Consider the following 25,686-nt stretch of genomic DNA (forward strand, 5'->3'; position numbering starts at 1 on the left):
CTCTGGACAATATAAATGTGCTGGTGGTGCTAAATGCCTTCATTCATAAGTGAGTACAATAAAGATTAGTCTTTAATTATTTCTGTCACATGTCCTTTAAATTCAAATCCTGTAAATAGCAATGGGCAAAGGGTAATATGTCTTAACAGGTTACACCTCCCAAAGGATTTGTTGATTGGCATCAAAATTGTTTCCCCTCCTTCTCTTCTGACTGACAGAATGGCAGGTGTGAAGTGATGGCAGTGTGCTGTAATAATGTGTCAAAAGACCTTAAATCAAGACTAATGTGGCTTCAATGATAAGCTCCCAAACATTTCTATGGCAGAAAATGGAACTGTAGGTCAGATTCATCTTGGGACTATTATATTTTTGCACTTTCTAAAAGCACTTTTTTGAAGCAGGGTCTTTGGATGATTGTAGGGCAGTGGTTTGAGCAGTATTTCTTCTTACAATCATCATGAGCAGAAAAAAGGTCTATGTTTATTACTGTGGAGTGAAGAACTTACAACAACTTAAACCAGTGTAATCCAGAATCTGAAACAGATAAAAATACACTTGTTTAACAGCTACTGATGGTCACTGCTTTGAACAAAACTTAGCATTTAATGCTTGAAGAAACAGTAGAAAGGTATTGAGTGTAAATGAGGGTGAATAGAGAGAATGTTTCATGTAAGCCACCTCTGATGTGCAGTTCATACAGAATTTCCTGAACTACAGGGAAATAAACTCACAGTCAAAAGTGTGATGTGTCATTAACTCTTTGTTTAATTCTACAAGAATGGGTCTTTATGTACATAAATATAAAAAATTGAACAAAAAAGCACAGAAGTTGATGAAGTCATCAAATGATGATACAAAAATCTTAGAGGGTCTGTGTGAGGAATTCAGCAGTGGTCTGAATTCTGCAGAAGTTGTTCTCTGCAGACAGATGTTCTCTGACCTTCCCAAAGTTCCAGATCAGAGCCTTATTCCTTGGTTTGTGTGTTTAAGTATACCTGAGAGGATGAGAGGAGTACTTCAGGATATCAAATGTAAATTTTTCGTGTACAAAATTCAAAGTGCTTTTACACTTTGTTACAATGTCTCTCGAGACAAGAGATTTTGCATTTGTTATAGAGGTTTAGCCAGAATGTTATGAATTTTTAATGAGGAAAAAACGGCAGTCCTGTTATTTTTTTTTTCCTTTGGAAAGCAAATTTTTGTGTATTAAAACTGTAGAGAATTTTAAGATAAATATTATCCAGAGAATTTCATGCAGACAATTTATAAAACCCCTGCAACTGGATTTTTTGGCATTTTCTACATAAGTGAAAGCTTTTATGTATTAAAAAAAGGGAATATATATATATTACCTAGAGAGATATATATATATAAACAAACAAGAAAATGATTTTGTGATAAGTACAAGGCACAGGTGTGAGAAGACAGAGATTTTTCCCAGTAAGTTTAGTAGTCAGCATTTACACAATATGGAGGGAAAATGACTACTATTTCACAAAAGGTGTGAGAGCTGACACTGAAATATGCTAGCCAGCACAATCGAGTTGGAACAGGATAAATACCATGTCAGTGTGGGGAGTGTATGAAGGTTAAATTAGAAACTCTGAGTACAAACATCAAACAAATTATTGCTTGGGCCTTAGACAACATTCACTATGGGTTATAGATGAACTGTGTTGGCAGGGCAGGTGAGAGGAACTTCCAATATTTCTTCATGTGCTATTCCTGACCCAGGCAAAACCAGAGGTTTTAGGTTGTCGGAGCTCTCTAAATAAATTAAACCCAAGATGAAACAATGTAAGATCTTCATGCTTTTATTTGTCATCTCTTGTTTCAGGCTCAATCTGCTCAATGACAGTTATCCAAGCCAAGAGGCACAGAAGGACAGGCCTTCATGGAGAATTCCAAGGAATTTGGGGCTTCTTTGGAGATAGCATTGTTCAGGTGTTTTTCCTAGCTTGTCTATATGGAAATCTTTTAATTAGTTCTTATCAATATAATGACAGGTACTGGAAAGAAAGAAAAGACTTGTGTGATAATACTGCATTATACAGGATATAAAAAAAAAAAAAAAACCAACATTGTCACCCCATATTTTCTGAAAATGCTCAGAAAAGACTGCTGTTGCAACTCCATCCACCTACTTTGAAACTTATTGCTGATGAAACAGATACAAAAAAAATAGAATATAAGGCAAGCCAACTCAGGCAAAAAGTGAAAAAAGTAAAATAAAGTAACAAAACCAAAGGAAATCCAGGGCAGTTTCTTTACATTACAATTGTAGGTCAGTTTACGGGAAAAAAAAATTACTCCCAAACTTTCTTGCTGACTGACACTAAACTAATGGGTCATGACAACTTTGGAGAAACCTGCTCTACTCACCTTTCAGAGCACAAACAGGAGCTATTTCTGACAGAGGGGAGTCTATACATAGGAAGATGAAAGAGTTGATTCAAACCTGATTCAAGTGTAGCAGGAGTGAAATCTGCTGGGAGGGAGAAGAAGGGTCTGTGGTCATAGACATAAATTTATATAAAAGGTGTAAGTACAAGCAGATGGCAAAATCTAGTCTTCATAATGTTATTGCATAAATAAGTTGGCTTGAAAGTAATATTATTAAACAACAGGAAAAAAAGTTAGTATGTCCTAGTGCTTCCTCAGTACTACAGCTGACAAGTGGTCTAGAAAGTGAAGAGAGTGTTAACAAAGAATTAAGTTGTGTCACTAGTGCTGAAGAAGATACAAGGACTGAGAATGAAACAGGTCTTCATATAGCACAAAACCATATGTGGCAAGACACAATGTACTAGGAATGAATACTGCCAGACTGCTCCATTTGCATCATCTATTGTTCACCTCCAATTTTCTTTTCGTATAGCTACACCTGAAAGGTGACCTTACCCTAAGCTTGCAGTCACTCAATCTCTCCTTTTTCCCAGCCACAGACTTCATATATATTTAATTCTTATTTCTTAAAAAGTACTCAACCCTATTCGCTCCTCTTCATCCCAAAGCAAGGTCTATCAAGTGTGCTGTCATTATCCTCCTTCCTTCCTGCTTCCTCTGCAATCACCCTTTACTAAATTTGCATGCTGAACTTCATCATTTCAGCTGCTTACATTTAGCTGTCCCTAACTTAAGTAACTACGACAGAAGGTGGCTTTAACAGTCTCAGATTCTAACAGGGTTTCAGGCTCTGTTTGAGGGGCCTACAACTAACTTTTCAGTCTGTTGCTAGTTCCATTTTTCTCTCTTCTATATTAAGCAGCTGAATGTCATACTAATTTCATTATATATATATATATATACACACACACATACACATGCATATATATAGTCCACTGCATTCTGGTTTGCCCAGCCATCAAGAAACAAGTACTGAATGCTGTTTGAAATTTGTTTCCATTGCTGAAGAGGGTAATACAGGAACTGCAGGGGTGTCAATCATCCTGCTGTCTCCTTCTTACCTATGACAACTTTCACAAATTAAAAACCAAAAAGAAATCAAAACAAGAAAGCAACAGATCATCAGATAACCACTGCAGTTTGCAGTGCACTGCATTTAGATGTACACAGCCTCTTTGTACCTCTGTAAAATTCCCCTTCCTGTGACACAGTTGTATTAAAACATTACAGTCCCCTGGCCTGTAATCATGCTCTATGAGCAAAATCTGATTCACAGATTTTTCAAGTTAGGCTGCCTAAATTCAAATACACTTACAGTTAATAACTTACAAGGCCACCAGCACACAAAACAAAGCACACTAACATACAGTTAGTAATTTATATTATATACACTATTCAAATGGCAGTACACAGCTAATGCTCTGGAAGAACATTTCCTTTTCACCATCCAAACACTTAAACTGAAAAACAGGTTTTGAAAAATTTTGTATTTATTTTTCCCCAGTTCCTTTGTGAAATAGCAATACTAATTTTTACTCCAAGGAAGCTATTTTCCCCCCATTTTTTAATTTGAGGGGTCAGGTGGGTGTGAGAGCTGGTTATGTTTGTTTGTCTGGAGTTTTTAATATAAAACACTGCAAAACCATGCAGTATGGTGAAGTTTCAACCCACCATCCAAGCAGCCATTACAGAAAATGTTTCCATTGGAAAAGTGGTAAAATGCAACAGTGTTCTTAAACTCGTTTTTCCCCTGAAGCATTACTTAACCCTCCAACAATAAATATAATCACTGAAGTGAGAAATGGATCCTTTTAATAAGGCTTTTAACTACACATCTTGATGAAGCCTAAACAAATAGCATCCCTGCCACTATGTTGGTTGCATATGTGTTTATGTATATTGTGAAAGCAAAAGAAATATTTTTCATACTTAGAAATTTATTGTTATATGGTAATTTCCAAACAACATTGGAATATAAACAGACAATCCTTTCTTTTCAAGGACTGCAGTTTGCTGGCTTTCTTTACATGAATAATGACCACCAGGAAGGGCTTCACAGCAGCCTGGTTTGTTACTATATCCAGAAAATATGTGGTTTTGCTTACGAGGACAGTGTATGTGTTTTAAGGTATGTTTATCTTTGACTCCTTTGTTTGTTTATTTCTTTCTTTGAAGAAAGACAACACACATCCTTGACCTCTGACACTGGCTAACCCATGCTGTAAGCTGTGCAAACGGAAATTTCCTACACCCAGGCACGCATAGTGCATTAGTTATATTCCTGCATGCTACTCTTGTTCCCCCCTCATTCTAATTCTAGTGAATTTTGTGCTTTATAAAATCAGGCTGTTTCAAATATGAATAAATCTGTATGTCAAACCCACCCTCCTCCCCATAAATACAAATCTGAATATGAATGTCAGGACCCATGCACATGCCTGGTTTCTGTATGAGAGCATTCTGCCTATCTGAAGAAGTGATTTGACTTCCCTGTATTGCATTAGACCACTGTCATTAATGACAGAGGTGTCATTTTGATGTGATCTGTGAGGCAGTAGAACCTTTGAAGTTGAAAGATAGAACAGACATGGATAAATTGTGCTCTGAGTATGCTGCTATTGCACCATTATTGCTGGCAATTATCTCACCAAGTGACACATCTGATAAAAAGTCATTTGCCTTGCTGTGGAAAGAAACCACAGTTCGCTGAAGCACAGGGTGGATCTGTCGATTTTAGAGCCTGACAAAAAGCTCATTAGTTTTAGCCTGATCATTCTGCACCACTCTTGAAGTCTTTTGCATGGTTTCCCCCTCTCCTTGTCTTTTCAGTTGGTTTCTTTTTCCAAGATAGCACTTCTGCTTTTCTGTTTTAAATATTTGGCTACTTGGTCTCTCTTTACAGTACTGCTTTCCCCAGCACACTCCTTCTTAATGATGTTTCTCATATGAGATGTTCTGGTTTGAGTTAAAACAGAACAAATTCTGTTCAGTGATTTTAGTTTTCAACTCAGTCTCTTCCAACTAACAGCACTTCCTGAAATTAAGTTTCTGCAGACAGTGTCTACTTCTATTAGTGATAACACTCTGTGTTTCCAGTTCGTATCAAGGATCTTTACTGAGACCAAGGTCACTGCTAAACCTTGTTTACTATGCAAATTAAAAGGCTGCACCTGCAGGGGCAGTTCAGGTGACCCCAAACTGACCAACAAGGCATTCCATCCCACATATGTCTTACAAATTTGAGGGATCACAAGCATCAAGCTGCTTCTTCTTCCTCAAATAAGCAGCATCTGATGAGGACTCTGCCCATTCTGCCTTAAATCTCAACCCAGGAGATCCCCAATCCAGCTCCTGAATCCAATTCTCATCTGCTGCTGAGTCCTGTTTGAGACTTCTGATACAGCATCAGAGGTGAGGGTGACTAACTGTCATCAGGGGGGTTGGGTTTGCTACTGGCTTTTTACATATTTGTGTGTATTTTATCATTACTGTTTTCATTAAAGCAGTTTTAGTTTTGTTTTCCAAACAGTAAGTTTCTCTCCTGTACTCTCTTCTCTTCCCTTTTGGGAGGGAAGAGAGGTTAATAGAGAGCATCTGTCAGTTATTTAGTGGCTGGCCCAGACCTAACATTTGACAGCCTCCTAGTTCTCTCACCCCTTTCTTCGCTGTCTAGAACAATGTTTATTTCTTTGTTGTTCTCATAAGCTGCTTTTTTTACAACTTCTTTTTATTCCACAGAGCATGTGAAATCTAACTTCTCCAAATAAATAGCAGAAGATGGCAGGTAATTAAATTTCAGGTTAGCTTTTAACTTAAACATGGAATACATATTTATTCCTTCAGCTGTGCCCCATGGCTGAGTTCCTAAGTGGATTCATATTGTGGGGCTCCACTTAAGACTTCAGATAAGGGGAAACATGCAGAGCCACTGCTGAAATTCCCAAGTGCATTTATTCATATTGATGCATTCGGTGATGATATGTCTGTGATGGGGAAAAGGGAGCAAGGGCATGCAAGCAGGAATCCTTTAAAGAAGCTGTCTGATCAAAAAAAGGTAAGTGGAACTACATTTTAAAGTGTGTAGAGTACCAGGGCAAGATAATAGGCCATAATTTATTATCAGATGTTTTCATCTGATTTGGAGGGGAAAAAAAAAGGAAAAAACCAGTGGCTGTATAGCAAGAGAATTATGTTGTTAGAGGATGAACAGTGTGTACATGAGAAAGGAGTTCCTTGTCATATTAAAGGTTTCTGGGCAAATTGCTGCATTTTTGAGGAACAGGGGCATGGAAACTATAGAGGTGTCATAGGTTTTAGAGATTCTTCCTCTTTCTAAGCTGTCCTTTGTTAGGACACAAGCTTGTGTTCTGTGCTTCAGTTATTACATTTTCCTGAATAGGTGAGCTGTAAAAGAAGGCGGCCTCAATCCATCCACCTTACAAAAAGGTCATTCATCACAGTACATCAGAACTGGTCTCTCATAAAGGGGTCACAGAGTATGTGGCATACATTCATTCCTCCTAAACTCGAGTGTCTCAGATACCCAGTTACATTAGGCTCCCTCTCTAGACAATCAAGACTGATAACCATCTTCAAAAGGCAGGTTTTGTTAAATAGCTGCTTCTTTGCTAAGACAAGCATGGTTAACATGTTTACTAAGCATGCTAAAACATATTATGAAATAAGACAGTGGAAGAGTCCAGAGAAAGCAGACACACCTTTGGAGCATGCTCTGTGAGACTTGGGCACAATAGATCATTGTCCAACAACATAAGCTTTAGCAGGATTGTGCTACTTAGTCTGAGGGATTTAAATCTTCAAAGTTGTACAGACAGTATTATTTTTGCTCTAAATTAATTGTCTCAGTCTAAGCCTTATAATTATGTCTTCACAGCATTTATAGCCAAGGGACAGGTGATTTAACAGTCTGGAGTGTCTCTGTCCTACTAAGAATAGGCCTCTAGGTCAGAGGTATATTAATGAGAGAAATGGTGGAGAATGGTGACCTGATCCTGCATCCTCCAACAGCACTGAATCGATTACAAGTGACTATAGAAAAAACCCCCAACCTTCCAGCTAATAACTATGCAAATCATACTGCAGATACAGCTTTCAGCATGACTGCAAATACTTTTGTTATTTGTTTTAGAGGGGGCTGGGGCAGTTGTATCAAAGCTCAGGCCACATATAGACTTTCCAGTGGTCACTGCATAGCACATCATAATGTTTGAAAGGGGCAGTAGGAGTGAAATTTGCATCCATTTTTTCCAGGACTCATCCTGTGCCAGCTGAGGTGGAAAAGATTTCAGAGAGTTTCTCTGATGAGTATTCTTCAGGTGTATCCAAGCTGTAGGAAGTAGTAATGCAAATATTAAAACTATCTCATACAAGTCACATGGGTTAAAACTAAGCATGCCACTGATACTTGCTGCTATTTGCATGAGAAAGGCAGGTGGTAACTAGGCATATAATACCCCAACCCTTTTCATTCTGAAGGGGCTCTCCAGGCATATAGTGGATATTTCTCACAAAGGTGGATGAAAGGCCTCACTTACAACAAGTATAGATTTTCACATTGTTTATAGAGACAGTTTTGGTTTGCTAGTTACAGGCAAAGAGCATGAGGCTGATAACTGACTTGAACAAGGAATGTAAACTAGAAAGGATAATAATCCTCAGAGCTTCTCCTGCACCAAGCAGTTGGTTTCTTCCTGGCAAACAATGCTTTTCAGTAAGATTTGAGATGTTAAAAAAGTATTCCAAATCCCAGCCTGCTGACTTCCCTACAAAACACCCTGCAGGCATTCAAACACACATTAATGGGACTATTTCTTTAAAGTTCAGATACAACAAATTCAACAAACAGTTGTAAAGAATTTAATTGTTTGGTGTAATGATAGTCCTTACAAAATCTTTGGACAGAGTCCAAGTGCAAGAAAACATTTGCAGAACCTGAAGTGGCAAGGTAAAGTATCCTTCCAGAAATTGATGCAACATTGCAAGAAAAGGTGAATGCTGAAGGAATCAGTGAATTTGAATGTTTGTCATACTTGCTATCCATTCAAATGGCTGAGTCACCCAGCTACCCAAACTCCTCATCCAGCTCCTAACACCTTTTAATAAGCCTGTCCAGCTCCACTGTCAGATGTAAATATCTACACACTTAAAAGCATGTCCCCACATATGAGGTTAAACTGTAAACAGTTGTTGTATCACAGGATGACTGCTCCCCAGCCAAAAAGAGGAATTGAGAAAAGGAGAGAAGACCCACAAGTTGCAATGAAGATGGATATAACAAAACAGCAAAGCTAATATTAATGCAAATATAAAATATACAGAACTATACTCACCCCAAACAATAAATTGTTACAATGAACAGGAAAGCAAGCCTCAGGAGCAGAATGGTAAACCAGCCCCTCTAGACAGAGGCAAGAGATCCTCCTGTCCTCAGCAAACTTCCCCCTTTATAATGTGACATCTGTGGTATGGGATACACCTGTGAGCCAGCTGGGGTCAGCTGCCCTGAATGAGTTGAAACTGCTAATGGCCTGCAGACCATCACTGGCCTATGATTCTACCCCAGTGAATGAGAACATATCTCCCCCCCAGGTTTCTGAGTCAGTTCATAAGATTTAAAATAATTTCATAATTTTAATAATCAGCTTAGCTTTGATCTGATAAGCATATATAAATATCTGAGGGCTGGGTAGGGAAGGAGGGGACAGCCTCTTCTCACTTGCACCCTGTGATAGGACAAGGGGCAATGGATGTAAACTACAGCACAGGAGGTTCCACCTCAACAGGAGGAGGAACTTTACTCTAAGGGTCACACAGCACTGGAACAGACTCCCCATAGAGGTTGTGGGGTCTCCTTCTCTGGAGACTTTCAAGACCCAGCTGGATGTGTTCCTGTGTGACCTGTGACAGATTCTATGGTCCTGCTCTGGCAGGGGAGGTTGGACTTGAAGATCTCCAGAGGTCCCTTCCAACCCCTAACATCCTGTGATCTTTGATTCTGTAAAATGCGGTTTCTCAAGAAGTAATTCATCAACAGGGAAGATTATATGGTAGGGTAATCTTATGACTTTCTGGGTTTCTCTAAATTCCAGTCTTGCACATTTTTATTTCTTCATTGCAGCTGTGTCCCTATACAACATGATGAAAGGATGGGAGTTTGCATTATCTGGCTAGAAAATTGCAGAGGAAATAATGAAGTTTACCATTATGAAAAGACAGAACAGAGATGGCTGATCATGTACAGGTAGGGGGATAGGAAATTAATTTTACAACACACTTCAAGAAGCTTGTCATAAGGAAAAGTTATCTTTGATGTGATCTGTTCCTCAGTAGGAAAACATTATATATGTGCAAATCGTGGCCCTTCATGGCTTTAACTGGTATCTCTGTAGTAGAAGAACCAGTCCTGTTTCCATCAATTCCAAACATCAATCCACTTTGATGTTAGCATTTTAAAAAGCTTTGTGTTCAAGCTGTAGGCCTGTGGTAGAGTGGTATTTAATGCAGCCTGAATGCATGGTTTATGCACCCTATATGTAAAGTCTTTGATCCATGATAAACTCAACACTTACTGATTTGTTTTGCACTGTCCCTTGAGATAGATGCACTTAAAAAAATACATGTGGTATTGTGTTTGACATATAATTTGAAGGGTTTGCTGGATAACACTTGAAGAGCACAGTAAAAAAAAAAATATGTTTAGAGTTTCTAAACAATTCTAAACAATCTTCTGTGAAGAGTCTAAAATGACAAAGATGTTGGAAATAAGCAGGAAAATAAAGTGGAAACTGATCAAAGTCTTTTATTTAAAAAAAAAAAAAGTGCTCTGGAGTGTTCATCTCATTCTAACACATCCAGTGGGACACTTTGAACTCATTGTCCCACTGACTTTAAGATCTTTTTGACAGAGACTGAAAGTGTCTGGTTATAATACACTAGTGTATAGTTGCTGGAAATAAATAAGAAAGTAAAACCAGACAAACTTCATCCAAAAGATTTTTGTGTAATGGGTCTTCTGAAAATAACACACATGTGGTTTCAGGCCTAGGGGAATGGCAGGGGAAGTGTTTTAAAAGAGGCCAGTCAAGTATATATAGCCAGAAATCATGCTTATGATGTAGCTTAGCTGGAGAAACACTACGTATTTCAAGTCCTCAGGGACAGGTAATTAAAGAGTTTTTTCCTAACCTAACACATACTAAATGAAATCTTTGCCATTTGAATCTGTTACTTCCCATTTTGTTATGTTTGCATATTGTTTAGTTATTTGCTTCTGTTGTTCCTTCCCAGTTTTCATTCACAGCTAGAGTTTATTAGATAAATAATACCTGTTTGGAAAGCTTAGGCCTTTGTTCTAGCTTTTGAAACATCTTTGGCACAGTGAAGTCACTTGCTGTATAAAAGATGACATAGAACCATTACAGAAAAAAAAAAAAAGTAAGAATATTAATTCAGAGCAATTGTCTTACTAAAGACCAGTGTAAGGCAGTGCAGTTGCATTTTAGAAATCAGCACCGACTTCAAAAGGAATCTGTGAGACAGATAAGCCACAGAAGATATACATGAAGCTATCACTTTCTATCTGTTGGTTCCTTGATAGGGATAGTAACAGTTTTCAATCCCCTGTCAGTCACCATTCTTGAAAAGGATGAGAAGGGAGGGCAAAGGCAGGATCAAAACCTGCACAGACTTATCAAATACTAACCATGAATGCACAACTCTTTTTCTTCTGATACACTGTAAGGATTTTCTCACTTGATTTCACTCACATTTGTAATTTATCTATTTCATCACAATGTAATTGCATGATAAATTCTCTCTGGTAGCAAATCCAGGCTAAGAAAGTTCAGGTCTCAACTACGCAGCTTTTCCCCAGATGCAATTATACACAAGAGAACCAGCAAAGCCTGCTAGAAAACTGCCTTGTCAGGTACAGCCCTCGACTGTTACCCACTATTGGTTATGCAGGTTGGCAGAGATAGGTTTGTGGAGAGAAGTCCAAAAGCAATCAAAAGGGCCTTCAGGGTGCTGGAGCTGTTGGTTGAATAATCAGGAGCACAAGCAGCGGTGGGGAACATTACTGAAAGGAACAGGAAAACACACCTGATTAACGTGTGGCTGAGAGGCTGACACCATTGATGGAATTCTGGTTTCTTTGATCACAGGGGGTTTACACAGCACTGAGCCTGCTGGTGACAGATGGAATCCAGCAATCTCAAAGGGAAATGCTATATCATGTGAGGAAGTAGCAGGATATAAGTAGGATTGCAAACCTGGACTTCGGGAGAGGCAACTTTGCCGTCTTCAGAGACCTGCTTGTAAGAATCTTATGGGTTAGGATTCTAGAAGATAGGGGTGCTGAAGAGAGCAGGTTAATATTCAAGCACCACCTCCTTCAAGCTCAAGACTGGTGCATCCCCATGAGTAAGAAATCAAGCAGTGGAGGCAAGAGACCTGCATGGATGAGCAAGGAGCTTCTGAAAAATTTCAAATGGAAGGAGGAAGTCCACAGTATGTGGAAAAAGGGACTGTCCACTTGGTACATAGGATTGTTGCTGGAGTATGTAGGGAGGCAACAAGGAAATCTAAGGCCTCCTTGGAATTAAATCTGGCAAAGGATGTAACAAAATAGCAAGAAGGGCTTCAAGTATATTAGCAGGAAAAGGAACACCAGGAAAAATGTGGGCCTGCTGCTGAAGGAGATAGGCAACCTGGCGACAAAGGATACAGGGAAGATGGAATTACTGAATGCCGCCTTTGCTACAATCTTTACTGATAAGAATGGCCCTCTGTCCATGGAGGTAAGAGAGAAAATCTGGAGATAGGAAGACTCTCCCTTAGTCAAGAAGGACTGTGCTAGAGATCACGTAGATAAGCTGGACACCCACAAATCCATGGGGCCCTATAGGATGCACCCATGAGTGCTTAAGGAGATGGTTAAGGTCATAAGAGAGAAGATCTTTGGACTGTGTCGTAAAATTATCAGTTGACCATAAACTGACCTATCAGAGCTAAGGACGCCATGAGATGCTCTGTTCAACCATGTTAAGTATGTAAAATACACCAGCTTACATTTGACTATATAACTTGTGGTAGCATGATGTTTGTTGTTGCTGCAGAATTATTCACTTACAGCTCTCACAGTACCCTCCATGGCAGCTGGTATTAATTACTATTAGGAAGAGGCTTATTCTGGAGAGTGAGCAGAAGAGAAAGGCAGCTGGGTTAGTCTTAGTTCAAAGTATTAGCAGCATTGGTTTCATGACTAAAGTACTATTCATGACTTCATGATACATGTTGCATAATTTTATGAGACATAGCCCGTCCTGAAGAGAAAAAGGAAAACACAGCAAACTCTCCTTCTTTTAGAACACAAATACATAAATTTTAATCTGAGAAAAATACAAAATGAAACCATGTACAAGTTATGTACAAACTTTTTTTTTTTTTTTTTACAGGACAATATATTTTTCACTGGATATTACATATGACAAAGTCAGGTAGATCATTTCTGAGCACCAGCATTTTTTCTCTCTCACCAACCCATAATGGTAAAAAGTAAAATGATGAAGTCATACTCCTTTTTCTTGATGAACTTTTAAGTTAAAATGACAGCTGGTTCTCAGCATACCTCACATCTCCACTCCCAAATTATAACTAAATAGAAACCTATAGCCATCAAAATATATGGTATATATGTTACATGTGTGTTTGTGTTTTTTTTTTTTAAGGAAATGTTTGTTTGTTTAAAGAAGAAAATAACCTATCAGCCTTGAACTCTACAGAAATGTGAAAGGTAAAGTTATATCAGCTCTTCTTTTTGTTGAACAGAGGTTAGGTTGTTTGCATCGGCTAAGCATGTGTGTCCCAAGCTATAACATGGCAGAAGCTGCATTTTTTTAAACTGCTGCTAAAGAATTTGAGATAACTTCTACTGCCCCTTTTCATGTAGTTCCTCTTATTGTCCAGTCAACAGAGTGTTCATATGTAAATGGTTTCTGAAAAATCTATGTTTTCTATTACATGTATCCTGTATGTTGTGTTGTGGGGTTTATTTTAAGTTATAGAGATCTCCTCTAAAATGCATTTCCTGAAGTAGCAAGGTTCTAATTAGATGCAGTGCAACTGTGTTTATCTTCTTAAGTTAGATGTTATTCTCAATTAGACCCAAAGTGATAAAACAAAAATTATTTCATATTTTATTTTTTCTTCCTTTCTCCCTTTCTCATTTTGACAGTTAACTGTAGTACACCATTATGTAAAACAGATACATAAGACCAGCAGTCCTATCTTCAGTGGCATTTACTCACCTATGCAGACTACCAGACGTTATAGACTCTACAGTATCAATGAGGCTGCATGTTCTATAGCAGAGAATATCTGTGCTGAATAGATACATTACTTGTATAAATAGAGCTTTTATAAATGCTGGGGTAGAACTGTCAATACTACAGGACTATGTACCATACTAGGCAGTGGCCACAGCTGAACAGCTACTCCTTTCCTTTCATTATGTCAGATGAGGGCTATGCTCGCACCTATTAGTATTGCTCCATAGAAAAGTACTACAGAAATTACGCCTGCTAACTGAATATTAGGAGGCCTGATCTGCATATGTAATGATTTCTTAAAAAAACTGTATTCCCTAAGCCTGATTGCTCAAACACTCTTAGAATAAAAAAATAGAAATAAAACCTAAAAAAGTATTTCTTCATATGTTGGAGATATTGGCGGTTCAGATGGCAGGGAGACAAAAACAAAGAAAGAATATAAAGAACTTTCCTTTCCCCTAAATTTTTCTGTGCATCTGCCATTGACTTTGACACATATTCCCAGGCCAATCCACTGCCACACAGGGAAAGGATTTCTGTTTTCACTTTGTCTCATTCATCCCCTTTCCACACACTTGGTTATTTTGTTTAAGCAGATTTAAAACGGGAAATGAGAGGTGAGACACACTTCTCTTGGTGCTAAAGAAATTCACAATGATAACAGCTGCAAAAACAAAATACCATACACACGCCCTGACCTCAGTATATGTCTATTTCAAACACATTGGGATCCACAAGCCCTTATGAACATACTTGATAAAACCACTGAAGCACCTGCACTGTGTTTCGCTTTGAGCCCATATGAGCAGCTAGAATGAGGCAGCTGCTAACATGTTCATGGATTTGCCAGTGAATGACCAAGCAGAAAAACTTGCATAATTACCCATTAGTAAATTATTGCTTTTTTTGTTATGCATTAATTTATGCATCCAATTATTGCAGTTGTTAGATGTAGTTTGTACACACACATCCCCCACATAAATTCCTTTCCGAACGAGAACATGCTATTACACTTTCCCATTCTCCTGCTCTATGAAGAGTTTAGAAGATGCAAATCTTCCTTATACTGGCCTAAAAAACCCACCACCAACAACCACCTCACCACACTGCAACCTATAATAAAAGGCTACAGATGATACTTTTGTAGTAGGGCTTGTACATAACATGCAAACTATTCTTCCCCTTTTCCATATTTGAATGAGACAAATTACACCTTTTCCCATCCATACTGCCTGAGTTTTTGGGTGGTCTTTTTTTTTTTTTAAAGAAAAAAAAAAAGAGTACCTCCTCACCCCCTGGCTAAACCTGCCTTCCTCTATAGCCCCAGCTGCTCTAACAGCCTGTATGCTGCTGAAGACTCATCAACCTTTTCAAGACAACCATGCGACTTAGTAAGGCTACATGGGATTCGCATGGCCTTCATCTCATACAAGCAACACTGGCTTTCCCATCACAGATGATTTGGAAATAGCTATGTGCTCACATTTGCTTGAGGACCTAGATGTGACCTCTGCCCCCTACCCTCCTGGCTTTTGGACTAGCGGAGCTTGCAGGGTCCCTTTGTGGAATAACAGTGTTGTCCATGAGCTGTAGCACTGTACAACTGATCAAACACCAAGTCAAGGAGTTTGTACATTCTGCCACATGCAGATTCTACTGTTAGGCCATTGATGCTAACCTGAAAGAAGACTTACTGTTAAAGTGGAAGTGGCAGTCTAAGAAAGTTTTTGAAAAGTACAAGCAAAGGTTTGCTTTTTTAAATTCTTTTCCCCTATTAAAAAATGCATTGTGTATTATCATCTTAGAAGTAATAGAATGACAGTCACACTGGGGCTTTAAAAACTGCATTTAGACTCTGAGTAGTTTCTTTTCTTTACAGCTGAATTTTTGGCATGCTTGGCACTTTCCATCCAAGCAACACCCCATCAGAGCCTTTGCGCTTTTGTCGTGGTGCTTATGATCTTCAGGGGACAAATAAAAGTTAACAGCCATGAGAGATGCAGCAGACTTTCTGGCAATGTGGGAGCATGCATATGCTTGAGTACAAGGAGGGGCCAGGGCCAGCCTTCTTCAGTTGTTGGATGGATTTCTGTGGTGTACTCTGTCAGTGAACCCCTAATATAACCAATGGGAATGGCTACTTTTGGTCAAATCAGGAGGAAACAGTATGTATAGTTCCTCAGTATGCTAGCCTGTAAGTCACATAATTTTTCTTCTTTCTTTGTGTCTTCCTTCATCTCACTCTTCCCACAATAACCACCATCTTGTCTTGACTCTATATCAAAGGTATATATGTATACAGCCATACATACATACGTGTGTGTGGACATACACGTATGCAGGCACACACAGACACTCTCTCTATCCAATGTATGCCTTACGAAAAACAAACGAGAAAAACCCCAAACAAACAAAATGGCTAGCCTGCATTTATTGTTCATGAAATTAATTTTAAAAAGCTGCAATTCCTCCTGCCTCCTTTGGTTTTCTTTTGAGAAAGAATTAAGAATCATTAATAAGGATCAAAACCTAATTTCTACATCCATCATCATGTGGTCTGTCAGCTGTCACTTCGGCCACTTTCCCAACCACTTGGCTTGCTATAACTTCATATATCAAAATATTGGTGCTGGTCTCTTTATAGCCTTTTATGGCTGAATGTCAAAGATCTTAGATGGGTATTCCAAATGTTCCTCCATCTAATTACCAGAAGTCAGTCCTGCATCTTCGATCGTCAAAAAAAGGCATTAAAAGAATATTGATTGCTTTTATCTTTTCTATAGACCCGAAATGCAAACCCACACCTATACCTGTTTTTCTCTTGCTTTCTAGAGGTGTTCTGGCTGTTATCCTTACATATGGAACTATCTGTTCTGGGAGAGAATGTGAGTGTATTCACATCTTTTCCTTTATTTATGCAGAGTTGGCAGCATGATAATTTTGAGTGTTAAACTGGACAGAGACATACACAAATCTTAGCTATGTAGGAGTGTTGCATTTGATGCATTAGGTTATCTACTGAATGCTCACTTCTGAAGGAAGGACCCTCTGAAATGGCATTGGATAGGATAAAATATAAGATATAATGTTCTACATCCCTGCAATAAAAACCATGTACTTGTTGAAAACATTCTCCTGTGCTCAGGACCAGCTTTTTTCTCTCTGGTTATAACATGAATGCAGTTCATAAATGAAAAAGGAGCACTGACTTCAAAGTAAAGGCTTCACATGACCCAATGCAGAAACTCCATGTAGATTGTGTCACTAGCTGAAGAAGCATAGATTGGAAGAACTCACCAGAATCATCTTCTGTTTTGCAGACTGTGAAAAATAGGATAAATATGGTCTAAATAATAATGAAAAACTGTTTTAATCGCCTTGTTACTTTGGAGAAGAGTGAAATATTTTAAATAATCCAATTTTACAGATACCGTGTTAACCATTTTGTGATCGTCTTTAAATAGCTATTCTACAGAATGTAACAACAAAGTGGTCACAGTCCAAGAAGTCACTTCAGAATGAAGCCTATTTAGGTATTAGTGTGGTTATATTTGTACTGCAGCCAGTGGACAAACATTAAAGCAGAGATAGTTTAGCTTAAATGTTCGACTATATAGTGGACATCATTGTTTTAACAGTAAATTAATCTGCTTTGTATTCGTTTTATTTGCTGATATTTCTCTAATGATAGAAGTACCACTGTATGTTTTATTGTGGTTTTTAACAGTTCTGCAAAATTACAAAGCCTAAAGTTAACTTGCACAACAAAAACCTGATTTTCATGTGACTGGGTCCTATGGTTTTGTTTTAATCCTTATTAGCACAGCCTTTTCTTTATTTTCTTCACAGAATTGTGTCAGATGTTGCTAATTTGAGCCAGAGAGAGTTACTTAGTCATTTAGAACATCAAATGCTTGGGTGGATAGATATTGCAGCTCAGATATGAAACATCACATTTTTGTCTGATGGCTATAAAGCTTGTTGGCAACTTCGTGAAACTGTTGACACAAAAGGCACCCATCAAAGGCCTTTTGTAAGTTATCATAAATACATTCATTACTTTCAATTTGATTTGGTTATTACTGTAGTTTTATGTGTGGTGTCCCAGCAAAATGAAAATAAATTTTAAAAAATTGACTGCTAAAATACAGGATGTTGCTTGGTGCAGGAATTAACTGAGAACAGCACGGTGTGCCTTTTACCAAGGTTTGAGCTGTCACCAAAGTGCAAAAAGATCAGAGCGAAACCTCTATACATACCAGGAAAAATTGGAACCAAGTAAGACTAACGCAAGGCCATCAGCACTTTTGAAGTAAGGAACCAACAAAATATGCTAGATGAGAAGGCTTATAACTTATGATTTCATGCACTATTTATGCACTCTGGATTAAAGCACTGCAATACACAGAAAAAGAAGAGGAATAGCTAAGTTTGCCTTCCTGAAATTAGCAACTGCTGATGGCCAGTGGGAAGCAGAGTGGAATTGCCAGGTTTGTCATTTATAGCAAGTGCTGCCTATGAGTGCCTTGTCTACATGGCCCTCGGTTCAGGGCAGTGATATCCACTGTGCTAGTGTAGCAGAAGGTTATCAAGGACGCTGGGCTTCTCTCTGTGTGCGTGTGCATGTGTGCCTGCACGGCAGGGCACAGTGTTGTGTGTGTATGTGTCTGCGTGGGGGCATGGGGGTTGGACCTTAAAATAACTGGCAATTAAGATGATCTGTATATGGTAATAAAACAAATAATATTTCAGAAGAGTGCTACATGTACAAAAATATGACTTTCAACTTTGAAAATAAATAAATTCAGTTTATTAAGAGCTGGTGTCAATGCTGAACAAAATACACATCCTTCAGTAAAGAAACATTTTGGTGAACTTTTTTTTTTTCTTTCATTTTGATTTACTAAAATACAAGTTGGACCTTTTTTTTTCTTTCTTTCTGTAAATATATGATTTGTCTCCCTTAATTACATGTCCTTATAACTGTGACCATCATTCTCCTTTAATCCAAAGACTGAGATTTGTTTTTGTTTTTGTTTTTTTAATTCTTAGGAGTCTGGCCACATATGCAGGTTTTTTAAAAGGGAAAATACTTTGACAATGAAAAAAAAAAAAGAAAAATATAATTTTTTTTCTAATAAATAAAAATAATTTAAAACACTAGAGGCTATACATGACTAATTTTGATTATGTTAATTTATAAATGAAATACTTTCCAAAATACATGGAAGCAATATTAAAGGCAGACAAACAAAGATCTGTCTACTTTATTTTCCCATTAGGCTTGCCCTTCTTAACTTCTCCACCAGTGGTTCAGCATGTAAGAGGAATAAATGTCACGTCACCGTTCATGAAGTTTGTCAGGATTTAAAAAAATAATTCTGGCCTCGAAGGAGTCAACATTCATCTTCAACTTCTCTGATTGGTGGTATCAAGCTGCTTGTCGATTTATATTGATTGATCTGATTGGCCATGTGAGTGCTCATAGGCTTGATTTGAATGTTTCTGGGATAGGCATTATCCGGCTCATCTGTAAACCATTTCTTTTCTGCTAAGAAGCAAAATGGGTAGAGACAGAATAAGAAGGGAAAAATGAGAGTTTAATTAGTGAAGCACATATATACATAAACACCAGGGGGGGTGGGGGTAGGAGGATAGGGGGAGAAGGAGGGAGCAGTTGGTAAAGTTTATAGAGAAAAGGCAATCAATAGAAGGTGACATTGACTAATTACTAGTAGTACAGTGCATTAGATTAATACCTATGAATATACTTCTCATGAAAGGAGGATGACATGGTTGAAGATTCCATAGTAGAAGCTAAAGAAAACTGTCAATATGCTATCTTGCTTGCTGATCATAAAAGAGCTTTTTGGTTTTTTTTTTTTTTATTTCATGCTTAGGTTAATACCCTCTGATTCATTTATTTTAAAAAATTAAACAAATAAAAGGCTAAACTGAGAAGCAAGGAAGAGCTGATGGAATAAAGGTAATGCAGAAAAGATCACGAGTCCATATACAGAGGAGCATCTAAAGAGTCAGAGGCTTCTCTGAGCCATTTCATCCTCAGGGTGGTAGCTACTTCTGGCTCAGGAATCATGCAAAACTTCCCACATCTGGTGCTAAAATAAACACAGCTTGCATTCACGCTACCAGATGGCTAGTCACAGAGTCACAGAAACATTCAGGTTGGAAAAGACCTGCAGGATCACCAAGTCCTACTCCTGCATGGGATGACCACTATATTGCTACTTAGCAACCTGACTGCTTGGGCTGCTGAATTCTCCACTTTGGGAAGGGGCATGGAACACACCCAATGCTGATGACTGTTGTAGGGGTTCAGGTCCTGAATGGGCTGGCGGTGATATGTGAGAGCAAGGCAAAGCAAGCATGGGCTGGTGAAGGTGTTCCTTGTATATCTTTGGCCAGAGACTGTTTCTGTGATCATAGGAAGAATTTTACGGTACTGATCTAAGGATTGCTGGGACCAATGTGAGAGGGAGTGAGGATTCTGAGAGGCTGCAGCACTGCAGCCGCTCCCTAGCTGCTTCCGTTTGTAACCACTATATTGCATTGTTCATACACAGATGTTGACAAAAACTTAAAATTCACAAAAGAGAAAAACAAAAGGCAAAAGATTTTTCTTAGCCCCTTAGAAAGCAATTTCTGTTGCATTTCTTAATCACAGGTGTACAACTTCACAAGATAGCTATGTTCAAAGACTTAGAATCTTCTGGTCTTTAGAGTAGCTTATAGCAATTAGGTGCTTGTACTTTGACAAGTATTTGTGAACAGGGATTCCTGTTCTCTTCTACCCCTAGATTCCAGTGGGCACAAATGGTTCTGGTGATGGGATTCTGAGACTGGGTCACATCAGAACTACTGCTCTTACATGTACGCACTACTTCTCATTCTAGTGGGAAACTCAAACCACTTAAGAAGCTTTAGTGTCACACCTGCATAATGCAAACTGTCACTTTGCTTACCACTGAAGCACTGCTGTATCTGGGCTGGAATCAGGCAGGAGTGGATGGGGTACTCATTTTAAATAAATAAAAATAAGCAAAGCAAATTCCACCTTGGAAACCCATGTGCTGAGCACAAAAGCTCAGTAATTTGTATTTTTATTAATTTATCACCTTACCTCTCTTTATTCGCAACAGAGGTGAAGAAAATAATAGAAACTGGAAAACCAGGAAGAAGGAAGGACAAATATCTGGGCATGCATGCATAGAAATAAGTAACTAGCTTTGAAGTTAGGGCTTCGAAAGAAGTGGATCGATTTCCAGAATTACTGGATTTCTCAGTCACTTCCATGAATATGAAATTCAAACATGTACACTAAATAGGGCAACAACCCCACCCCCCCCAACAACAATCCTCAAATTGCTGCAGATTTAATCCTTTTCTTTTATTTTTCAGATGTTACCTATGCTTATGCTTTTTAAAAATGTAAATTGAAAAAAAAAAAAAGGAATGGTGCTATTCATTAGTGGCTTATTCCCAAAGCTAAACAGAAGTATTTTGTTTTTCTTGTTATCTTCTAATACGCATTTTACTTCTTTCTAGAATATGCTACTCAGTTGTGATCAGAACCAATAGTTCCCTGCCCACTTAAAGTTCCCTGAGTCTGAACAATGTTCAATCTCCCATCTCTTTCGCTCTCTCTTACCTATTGTAATTAAGTTCCCTTTGATTTGAACAGATTGGACGATAGGAATTCATAATGTTACATCCTGCACACTGAAGCTAACTGATTAAGTGCTTTAAATTATTCTTCCTGACAGAATGATAAAGTTACAATCTGTTCAGAGATGATCTACAGCTTGCCACACTCCTACCGCTTCTTTCCACATTCATTTATCTTTTTGTCAAGCAGTTAAAAAAAAAAAAAAAGCCTCAGTTCCATAGATCTTTTAAAGTCATCAGAACAGCTGAATTATTAATGAGACTTTAAGGGAATGGGTCCTGATGGGAGCTGGTTTAAGAAAGGTTGTAGGAAAAAAAATAATCTGGAAATGTGTACACATCAAAATAATTTCAGCTCCATTTAAAAAACCATTTAGTTCAAGTGTGACACATGAACCATTATGCATTTGTGGAAACCAATTTTATGTGATCTACAATTAAACCAACCTTTCAGAGAGGTGTAAAGTGTGATGGCTATCATGTTTTAAAAGCCTTGCAAGATCACATAAACAATTTCAAACTAACGGTTTTCTAATGGTCTGTGTTTAAAATGATTTTGAGGCAAGCTAAGCACTGTGAACTTTTATCTCTACCTTCTAACATCTAGTGCACAAACTTTCTTTACAAACAGAACTTGATGTAAGTAGCAAGAAAAAGGAGAGTTGCATGAGTGCTAAGGATCAGGGATTAACTACACTCTTCTCAGCAGCCAGTGTAAAGCACTACCAGCTCCCCTGCTTTCCGTGGAATTACGATCTTAAAGATCTTTTCCAACTGGAATAATACTACGATTCTATGATTTTCAAAACAAGGCAATTACCTATGTGTTAATCTTTACAATAAGGCTCATATCTACAGATCTGATCATCAAAAGGAAGCCATCAAGTATCTCTTTGCCTTTACCTGGCAAATAAATACTGAAATGTTTACGTTTATTTTGCCAGTATTGAAACCTTGAACCAGGCATTATCATCTCCAGCATCAAATGCTTACACTCGACTTTACACTTTTCTGCTGTTGAAATTGTCTTTGAGCACACAATGACATAGCTCCTGTGACAGTTCTTGGAACTCTATACTTACCTTTGAAATGTGAGTGTGATGCTTCTCATCTTTTCTCTTGGCCCCTAAGACATTGTGCTCCCAGTTACTAAATGTCCGTAATTTCCTTACACGATTTTCCATCTTTTTTGTTATGCTCACAGTCTAACTTTGATATGTCTTCCAAAGTCTTAGCACAGATTTATACGTGTCTTAAATAAACTACTTACTCTTTCCTTTAAATCATCTAGAAACTGTTTTTTTTTTTTTAATGTATTTATAGTGCTATAGTCACCAACATTTTGTTTTTTCCAGTTCTCTGTCATGTTCAGTCTGTTTCCCTCCCTTTGGGCATATGTATATTGAGCCTTACCATGTGTATTGATATGTTTTAGTGAGAAGAGGCATCATTTTCTTTTTACTTTTTAAGAGCTGCTCAAGAGAGTTCCTGGTCTTCCTGTGCTATTTGATTGAGTTTGTTTTTGACAGCATAACCTGAGAGGTGTGGGAACAGCTAAGTAACTTCGCATAGTAGAAAGCAGAAAACGTTTACTTCCCTCTCAAACACCTGTGCTTGCAATGGGCTATCAGCATCCCAGTGCATCCATGACAGCTATAAAGGCTTCATGCTTTTATTACAAATAAATAAAAAATAACATCTTCTGTATGACTGTTTCCTGCAGCATAAAAAATATAAAGACCTAAAGTAAAATATCAAAATACAGATTTCTTCATCTTGTGTAAAACTAACAATTCTCTCCAACAGGTTTATTGTTCTGGTGCTTTAAAATTTCTGTCATTAATTCTGGATTTAGGAATTGTATTTGAATACGTCACTGTTAAATACCCTCTCTTCTGACCAGAGGCAAAGAAAGTACTAGCTAAATATCACACAGAGATTTACCAAATCGGTATTCTCACCATAATACCGGACTATTTTACAGTGTTTCAAACTTTTTTTTTTTTAATTTAGTGACACAGTTTCAGATAAGTCTGCATGTATGTGTTTGTGTGTGTACACACAGGAAGCTTGTTTACAGTTAAGGTGAAAATCATCCTGTGCAATTTCTTCCTGTATAAGAAAATGTAATCAAAGTTTCTCCACCCATCTGCTCAGCAATTCTTTGCTTGGCAGTTGAATATTTTACATGCAACAGGCAGTAAGCAATTTTCAGGGAGAGAGAGAAGAAATGATTCTTACTTTCTGTGAAAGTCTTTATTTTGCTCCAAGGCAACTGAAGCTTTGGGACAAAAATGGTATTCCAGACTTGCTCTTGGTGATTTTAGTTTTTTTTTAAATTGGCAAAATTCTTACTTTTGACAACAGGAATTTAACTGGCAGTTAGACCAGTAAGCACCCATGCCAAGAACCTGCAGATTTGTTAGATATGGTTTTACGTCAACACTGAGATCAACAAAGTTACTAAGAACCTGGTTTCCATTCCTGAAGCCATGATGAGTGATGTAAGTGGCAGGACCTCTATTTAAGACTCTGAAATACCATCTCTTGACATTGATGCTGCTCTTCTACTTTAAAAAATCTAACCAGGCTAGTTATTAAGAATGTTTGACTTGGGATAAGTAAGTTTCTGAATAAAAAAGAGGTTTCCTGTTACTTTTGAATATAGAAAAAATCTGCGAAGATAGCATAGTTGATGTAAACATTGCTCTCCTTGTAATGACCAATGTCCTAATTTCATTAGTATATGCATATTGGAAAATCTTCATCGCTGTAACAAATTATTTGACCAGTTAACTATAGTTAGTAGTGAAAATTGCACACCACATAACTAAAAGTCAAAACTTTAAGAATTCCAACCTTAGGGAAAAAGGCAGAGGAGAAACAGACTTCAATACGATTTGAAGAGTTCAGATTTGCATCCGTATTAAATATTTCTCTTACATTGTTCACAAAGTAAACAAGTTGCTTCTCTTATGTACACTATTTTTTTCCTATTTGAGCTGCAGAGTTATACAAATACTATTTCTTTTTTTATAAAATCATTATGTCATACGTGACAAGCGGCTTTATATTAGCACCCTTCTTTCCTCTGCTAAATGGAAAACAGATAAAACATTAATGGAAAAGCATTTTGGTGTCAAAGCCATTAACATTCTTCCAAAATGCATAACTCCTCTTGACTATGTTCAGCCAGTATTTCCAATATAAAAAGATGCTCGTGAACATACACAGAGGACAGGGGAGTAGGGAAGGAAAGGGAGGAAAGGAACTGGAATGAGGAATGTGAAATTAAAAGTAATGTCTGCATCAGGGTAGGCATCTTCATTGAGCAGGAACCTGAGTGTTTACAAAAGGACACGTGCAATTAGAAAGGCAAGCAGATGAGAGGATAAAAAAAATAAAACAGGATTGAGCAACAGCAGCAGCAGCAGCAGCAGCCAGTTTTACTTCTGGTTTGGAGGGAAAAAAAAGGCAAAAGAAAACCAACAAAACAACCAACCAAACAAACAAACCAATAACTGAATAAAGTTTGTAACTATTTTTTTGTTTTTAATTTCACAACTTTTCACAAGGACAAAGTTATAGAAGGAAACCCACAGCAGTTGCTAGGTCATGCAGAACCATTAATTGTCATACCTTGGCCCATTCTATTCATCCTTGTTGCACTTTAGAAAAAGAAGTAAGCTATGTAAGTTTTACAATGCTTTTAAACTGTCATATTTCCTGTTGAGCACTTTAACTGGCACATCCTTGTAGTAATAAATATTCTTAGGGCAAAACACAATAACTTTCTTTGCAAAAAAGAAACATGAATTTGTCTTTACGATGAAGAGCAACTGTAATAGACTCATTTGCTGAGCAGCATCCACAATTTGCAGTGTATTTCACTGATAGAGCTGCATTTGAATGCACACGCACATATATAATGTATTCCAATCACTATGCATAACACTGCACAGTGGTATTCTCTGTAGCCCACTTACATGGTTCCAGGTTTTGTCAGTAAAAGTGCTTGGCTTCATTGTCAATTCACACAGCAAGCAAATCTTCAAAATTATCATGCTTGGGGAAGGGGAAGGTAGAAAACAACACTAACCATAAAAGCACCTTGTCTGGGTTGGCAGTTACAGTGCTAATCACCTCCATATCCACATAGTTATTTTCTGTCTGTCTGCTTTCTTGATGGGCATCCAGGGAAGGTGGTATGTGTTTCTGGCCTCCCTACCCTGGGAAACTCTTCAGA

At 37.9% G+C, this 25,686-nt stretch overlaps 1 protein-coding gene across 1 annotated transcript in view; it reads right to left on the reverse strand.

The window, feature by feature from the left end:
* Positions 1-19,280: 19,280 nt before the first annotated feature.
* Positions 19,281-25,686, reverse strand: part of KCNMA1 (potassium calcium-activated channel subfamily M alpha 1) — a 413,411-nt gene continuing 407,005 nt past the window's right edge. The window contains exon 28 of the mRNA XM_054382054.1: positions 19,281-19,302. Coding sequence (XP_054238029.1) covers positions 19,281-19,302 — 22 coding nt within the window. The remainder of the gene's footprint in view (positions 19,303-25,686) is intronic.

Source organism: Indicator indicator, chromosome 7 (genome assembly GCF_027791375.1).
Source record: "Indicator indicator isolate 239-I01 chromosome 7, UM_Iind_1.1, whole genome shotgun sequence".
In the NCBI taxonomy this organism is placed as follows: Eukaryota; Metazoa; Chordata; class Aves; order Piciformes; family Indicatoridae; genus Indicator; species Indicator indicator.